The 7495-nt window shown below is 32.8% G+C and overlaps 1 protein-coding gene across 1 annotated transcript; it reads left to right on the forward strand.

Moving 5' to 3' along the window:
* Positions 1-2019: 2019 nt before the first annotated feature.
* On the forward strand, positions 2020-3553 carry LOC127807220 (probable isoaspartyl peptidase/L-asparaginase 2). The gene is made up of 4 exons (XM_052344898.1): positions 2020-2261; positions 2438-2671; positions 2758-2844; positions 2933-3553. The coding sequence occupies exons 1-4, from the start codon at positions 2100-2102 to the stop codon at positions 3425-3427; spliced, it is 978 nt and encodes a 325-aa protein (XP_052200858.1). The 5' UTR covers positions 2020-2099; the 3' UTR covers positions 3428-3553.
* Positions 3554-7495: the final 3942 nt, after the last annotated feature.

Below are 7495 nucleotides of genomic sequence, written 5' to 3' on the forward strand. Positions count from 1 at the left end.
TATGTTTGCACATCTCTATTAAAAATCCTTTCGAGAGACCTTTCTTGGACTATCTTGGTCCTCCTTTGTCGGAGTCAGCCAACAGAGTCTGCAGGCCCGTTTCTGCAACTTTCTTAATTTTTTTGGGGTACCTTTTATGCTTCATTATTAACTTTTAAACTTAATCGTTATTAGCTTTATAAATAGACCTAAGCGCTTGTGCACATTATAAACCCTATATTCGCTACATCTATCCATATTTCATTCATAATGAAATCCAGTCCCATAAATTTTTATTAATAATGGTTCTTTTAGATTAATATTTGAAGAAATTGGTCATGTCATAATAAAGTATAATATGTAACACTAATGATTTTATTTTTAAAATTTTAATTGGTTATAGACTAATTATCAACCCGCAACATGGTCCTCAAATTGTGAAATGTACGTACTCTGGAATTTTCAAAGTTACGTTCTTTTGAGCAACCCGGTGATCATCCAATTGAAAAGCTCTGTATAGTGCCGCAGGGTCTTAGGTTCTAGTCAGGTGATTTTGTCGATTTCGTTTAAAATCTAATCCGTTATACTTAAAGTGTTATTTTGGGATCGAAATCTAGGGTCACTAGATTTCCTAATTTACCTCATTCAGTATACTTTGGGGCTAGTAAATAAGGATATTCGTGATGGGACATTATCCCCCCAAAAAAATAATTAAAAAGCTCTGCTTAGTTAAAAAATATTTGATGTTATCTAAAATTAATGTTACTTCAATTATCAACTTATCATTGCTATTATACAATTATTTATCTTATTCACAGTAATGTAATTTTGAATGAATTGTTTATTTAAATGCATAATAATTAAATAAAATACAAAAGGTAAAAAATAAAAATTAATTTATCAACTTTTTTAAGACTCAAGTGTTCAGACTTCTCCTATCTAGTCTTAGAGAAGACCGGCTTTCTCTTTAATTTGATTTTCAAATAAATTAGATACAATAAAAAAATTATACAATTTCAAATGGAGACACAAATAATCATCTTCAAATAAAAATTTTCTATCTCCACTAACGATTAACCATCCGCCACACTCTCTAGAAAATTTGGAAACTTTAGGTGTTGTTTCCCCCGATAAGTGTAGACTGCATGCACACGCTTTAAGACACAAGATATCATATTATATTGATGGTAGAGGGACCAATAATGTAAATTCAAAACAAAGACTTATGATACATAAAAATGGTTGGGAGTATTGTTTTGATCTTTTTGAAATATTTCTTATATCAAATATTAAGAAATATTAAAAAAAACTTTGAGTTATTTTTATAATTTTAAAAATATTTTATAATATTAAAAAATTATTAAAAACACGTTTTCGTCTACAAAAGTTTAAAAGTGAAATTTTCTTTTCTTAAATTTTTTATTTATTTTTAATTAATAAATCATGATTTAGATAATAGAACTTATGTTTATGTTTTTTGAATATATTATGGAATTTATATTTATTTTTATATTAAATAAATATTTTTTAAAATAAAAAATTATATTTACAAAAATATTCTTATATATTTTTATGTGTTTTTCCTACGTTTTTATTTTTTACTTTTTAAAAAAAATATTATTTTTTTTATTTTTATTTCATATCATATTTGTTTTTTACTTCTATTTCTATGCAATCTAAATAGAGACCAATAATTTGCCTATTAGTTTATACATATATATGATGACGGCTCTGTATTTAATTTAAGCATAATGTTATTTGAAAAAGTATTTTAATATTTTGTGTAATACTTAAATAATTTATAAGTATATTATTTATAATAAAAATAAATTAATAATGACGTCATAACACACAACGATTAAGTCGTATGACATTATTGAAAAATACAAGTATCGAAACCCTTTTAATTTAAAATATAAAAAATATCTTTTTACGGGTTACGTCCGGAACGCGGGAGCGACTGTTGAGATCCATTTAATTACTGTTGATTTAGTTTCCGTTCCGAAGAAAGGGCTATAAAGGGCCACCTCTACTGCATCCTTGTGGCTCGCAGGGCATATTTCAATTAGAAAGATTAGTGAGAGTGGACGAGAGAGAGAGGGAGAGCAGGGGAGAGAGAGATGGGGGGCTGGGCTATAGCGGTGCACGGCGGCGCTGGAGTCGACCCAAACCTCCCATTGGAACGCCAAGAACAAGCCAAACACCTCCTCACTCGCTGCCTCAACATCGGCATCTCCGCTCTCCGTTCCTCTCTCCCCGCCATCGACGTCGTTGAACTCGTTGTATATATGCTCTCTTCCTTTCCCTCTTTCTCTACATTTGCCCGAAAAACATAACTACAAAAAAACGAAACAGAAAGTTTGTTGAAGGGGCTGTTTGGTTCCTTCGTTTAACAACGTGACTAGTCAGTCATTTCTATATTGCTCAGATTTTCTATTTGTTTTGGATTTTTTGACAGGTTAGAGAACTGGAAACGGATCCGTACTTCAATTCCGGGCGGGGGTCTGCGTTAACAGAGAAAGGGACGGTGGAGATGGAGGCCAGCATCATGGATGGGGCTGGCCGGCGCTGCGGCGCCGTCTCCGGCGTCACCACTGTCAAAAACCCCATCTCCCTGGCTCGTCTCGTAATGAGCAAGTCCCCCCACTCCTATCTCGCCTTTGCAGGGGCTGAAGAGTTCGCCCGCCAACAGGTAATCAAATTTGGAATTCATGTAACCGATCGATCTCATATGATACATGCATGCAACCGCTGATGAGTTTATGCTGATAAGTTTAGGGTGTGGAGACGGTGGACAATGAATATTTCATCACGGAAGAAAACGTTGGCATGTTAAAACTGGCAAAGGAAGCAAACACAATTTTGGTACGCCATCTTTAACTTTTGCACGGTCACTTTCACTTCAGTGGCCCCACAATCATTGACCGCCCGGTGATTTTGGAAACTCGGTCAGTTTGATTACAGGATCCCAACCATTGGATTAGACACGTGCAGCGCAGCCGCTGAGACCTCGCTGCAGATGAACGGCCTCCCAATCAGCGTCTACGCGCCGGAGACGGTGGGCTGCGTGGTGGTGGACGGCGAGGGGCGGTGCGCGGCGGCCACCTCCACGGGCGGTCTGATGAACAAGAAGAGCGGCCGGATCGGGGACTCACCGCTGATCGGGGCTGGGACCTACGCGTGTGAGGTGTGCGGCGTGTCGTGCACGGGCGAGGGCGAGGCCATCATACGGGGAACATTGGCCCGGGAGGTGGCAGCCGTGATGGAGTACAAGGGGTTGGGACTGCAGGAAGCCGTGGATTTCGTGATAAGGGAGCGGCTTGATGAGGGAAAGGCGGGGCTTATTGCGGTGTCGAATAAGGGAGAGGTGGCGTGTGGGTTCAACAGCGTTGGGATGTTCAGAGGCTGTGCCACTGAAGATGGATTCATGGAAGTAAACATTTGGTAGGAAGCCATCAATATCAGGGCTCCAATTTAAGCTAAAACTTTTATGCAAAATTTTCATCTTTAGTTGAAAAAAATGTCACTGGCTCTGTCACCGTGGATAAATAAGATTGTTTCCTCTCGTCCTTTATACTGGGCCTTACACTTGTGGTTGTGCCAATTAGTAGGTTGTGTGGTGGGGAAAAGGGTTGACCCATCAACAATCTCTAAACGGGGCTACAATTTTGGTATAAGTTTTTATATGAATGAATTCGTATCAATAATTTTGGACTCAAAATGCACTCAACACAAAGGAAAATTGAATTAACTGAACCCCAGAAAAATTGGGTATGAATAGATTATGTATTAGCTTCAAGAATCATAGTCATTTAAAACATATCTTTTAATTAACTCTACATTATTAAAAAGGTGCATACAATCACATTATGTAGCTAATTTGAACATCGTGTATTGTAAATTCTAAAATTCATATTGAGAACTTATTTGCAAACCACGCATCATTCCAAAAGACAGAAAGCAAAACAAAAAAAGAAGAAATATAGAAATATTCGAGATTTTTCTATTTGTACCAGACAATAATTTTTTTTTTTTTTGAGTGATATTTGTATTGTATGACTAGTATTAGGTTGGTCTATAGATCCAAGATTTAAACTCAAATCTTAAGTTAGGCTAATTGTGTTAAAAACATTAGACGTCTTAGATATGGAACTAAGAAACAAACCAAATGAAACCAACCCAATTACCTTAATTGAAGAAATGCACTCAATCTGTATTTCATGACAATGGCAAATTTTTATTGCTTATAGTTGCATAATAGAGGAGCTTCAACATTTTAGTTAAACGAATGGTATTATATTATAGTTAATGATGCTACAAATTGTAGCTTCAAAACTAAGAGCGACAGGGACTCATTTACCGTTATCGGGGCACTTGTTGTATGATGCACAAATAGGATAGGCAGTAATAATCAAAAGCTTGAGGCGTAATATATAAATGCCACCGAGGTTAAGGATAATTTCCACCCCTCTAATGATGCAATAGGCTAAACTTACTATCCTCCCAGGGTACAATAAGTTTTTTAAAAAGAAAAACGAGTGCACTAATTGTTTCAGGAACAAAGGAGCAACGACAAACAAAAGAGAAGAACCCAACAGAAGGCATTGGTGTGATGTTGGAGCTTGGACGAATAATAAAGGTAAGGACTTATCTCAAGAACTAAAAACTAATTCTTCCTCTAAGACAGAAGACCTACTTAGAATTAGTCAACAATATGTGGATAAGTATAATTGTTAAGTCATGTATTAGGTTTTGATGTTGATGAGAAAATGTTTTCAATGATGATGTGTAAAACAATATGTTAAAGATAAAAGTTGATAAAGGTTTAATCGAGTAAGGCATATAGTATCATTCGAGTATATCATCATATCACTTAAATGCAAATTGTTTTTATCTCAAGTATATCAAAATATTAATCGAGTACAAATTCTATGTTATTCGTGTAATACATTGATCTAGCAAATTGAGTCTCCGTATTCATCATATTAATCGAGTAAAGAATCAATTGTAATCGATGAAGGAATTCACGTATATGGTGGTACAGGTAAAATTCAATTTTTTTTCGTGTATTAGATATACACAGTGGAAGTAATAAATACGCACACACCATACACAGCTTGAATATTTAAGCAACACGTTATTTTATCATATGAAATACAATAAATAAATATTTGATGTCCGATGTTAGGTTGGATATAGGAACCATTTTGTATTGAGACCAAATCCACCTCAAGTTGTGGTAGTTCTAGTCCGTCCACACCTAGTGTGTTGTCTGGTATCACTCTGGTCACATCTTCTCGTACTAGCCCAAGGATTCCATACCACCAGCATCCGTGTGTATCTCACGTGTGAAAATCTAACACTTACTAATTTAACAGAAGCAGAGAATAATTGAGGCTAAGTAGCAAGCCAAAATCCTCTCATCACGTGAAAATCCTTGCTCAACTACCTCACCACAACCCCTCAATTGTGTACCACGTATAACGCTTTAGAAAAGGTTGAGGCATCATCGGGAGTCGACTCTCAGTGCTCCAGCAAGTCAACCTTTGACCCGCTACGGTCATTACCTCTTAATGACTTATTTGAGACATAATGGGTATATAACGCTGATACCAGATGCATCACTATATGGTGTGTGATTTTTTAGGTTCATTGCTATCTAGCAAACATATAGCACCAAAACCCATTTGGCACTGGCTAACACCTTGACCCATCACCAAAATCTCTCTGTATCCTAGTGATAATCTGAGAGGTCACTACAAAAAAATCAGCATTTAGCAGCGGTTTTTTTTGCATTTAGCGGCGGTTTTTAATCGCCGCTAAGTATTTTAGCGGCAGTTTTGAAAACCATCGCTAAGTCAGCCGTCGCGGAGCGTTTAGCGGCGATTTTTTGCAACCGCTGGAATAACCGCCGCTAATTTTAAATTTTGCGACAGTTTTAAACCGCCGCTAAATAAGTGATTTAGTGGCAGTTTCTATAATATTTAGCGGCGGTTTTGAAACAGTCGCTAAAATTAAAATTTTATTTTTTTAATTTTTTTTAAAATTTTATTTTTAAAATTAAAAAAAATATTTAATTTTAAATTAATAAAAAAATAATTTTTTAATTTTAAACCGCCGCGAAAATTAATAAAAAAATTAATTTTTTAATTTTAGCTGCGGTTTTGAAACCGCCGCTAAAATTAAAAATTTAATTTTTTAAAAACCTGCGCGGGCCAGCCCAGCCCGTGCCCGACCGCTCGACCCGGTCCCGCTGCCTCACCCAACCCTTGCACGCCATGTGGCCATCTATGCGCGCGCCACGTGGCGATGCTGGAAATTAAATCCAGCACCTTCCCCCCTCCCAAGTTTCGAACCCAGAACCTTTATTGTGCACGTGCGCGCGCGAACCAGCGAAACACCCCTTGTCATATGTGGACATATATATATATATATTATATACATTAGCAAAATTATATATTATATATTTTAAAAACAAATATATAAAAGAATAATAGAATAAATTAAAAATAGATTTTTAATTTATTAAAAATCTATATTAAAATTTCATAATTCTGAAATAAGTTTCTAACAACTAATTTTATATTTATTAAAATAAGTTTATTTAAATTTCAGAATTATATTTTAGAATTATATTTATAAATAGATTTTTAACATTTAATAAGTTTATTTATAAATAAATTACAGAATTATATTTATTAAAATTTCAGAATTATATTTTATATTTTTTAATATAAATTAAAAACATTTATTAATTGATTATTTTTTAAAAGAATAATAGAATAAATTAAAAATAAATTAATTGAGTTAAATTAAATAAATTATCAAAAAAATATTAAATTAGATTTTTAATGAATTTTGCTATTAATTTAAATGCAATTTTAAATTTATTTTTAAGATTTTATATTTAATTTATTAATTATTTTCTTAAGCTAAATTTAATTTTTTAATGAAAATAATGAATTTTAATATTTAAGATTTTTATTTAATTTTAATTATATGATAATTATAAATATAAATTAAAACTCTTAAATATGAGTAAGAATAAGTTTTTTCAATAATAACAAAATTTAAAAAAAATTAATTTTAATTTTTTCCATAGTTTTAAAAATGTGATAACTTAAATATTAATTAGCATTGAAAAATCGTAGCATTTGATAACCTTAAATAATTTTTTATGAATTTGTTAAGACATCACATTTTCAAAACTATGATATAATTATTAAAGTAATTAATAATTAATTAATCACTATCTTTGATTTAATGCAAGTTTTTTAGGAAAAAAATTCATCATTGATTGACACTTGGCAAAATACTTTATTTGACTATTATATTTTAATATTATATAAATATACATAGAATAAATATATAAAAAAAATATTTTAAATAAATGAATAATTTTCTATGACTTAATTAATAGTTTAAGTTGTCTATTAATATTTCTCATAAAACTCATGCAAATTTAATACAAAACAATTAGCATTGAAAAACTCGTATATTTAAAATTTATTATTAA

The sequence above is a fragment of the Diospyros lotus genome, chromosome 8 (assembly GCF_014633365.1).
Source record: "Diospyros lotus cultivar Yz01 chromosome 8, ASM1463336v1, whole genome shotgun sequence".
NCBI lineage: Eukaryota > Viridiplantae > Streptophyta > Magnoliopsida > Ericales > Ebenaceae > Diospyros > Diospyros lotus.

Coding starts and splice junctions, on each gene's coding strand:
- LOC127807220 (XM_052344898.1), top strand. CDS start 2,100: ATGGGGGGCTGGGCTATAGCGGTGCACGGCGGCGCTGGAGTCGACCCA. Junction 2,262..2,437: donor TCGACGTCGTTGAACTCGTT/GTATATATGCTC, acceptor ATTTTTTGACAG/GTTAGAGAACTGGAAACGGA. Junction 2,672..2,757: donor AAGAGTTCGCCCGCCAACAG/GTAATCAAATTT, acceptor TGATAAGTTTAG/GGTGTGGAGACGGTGGACAA.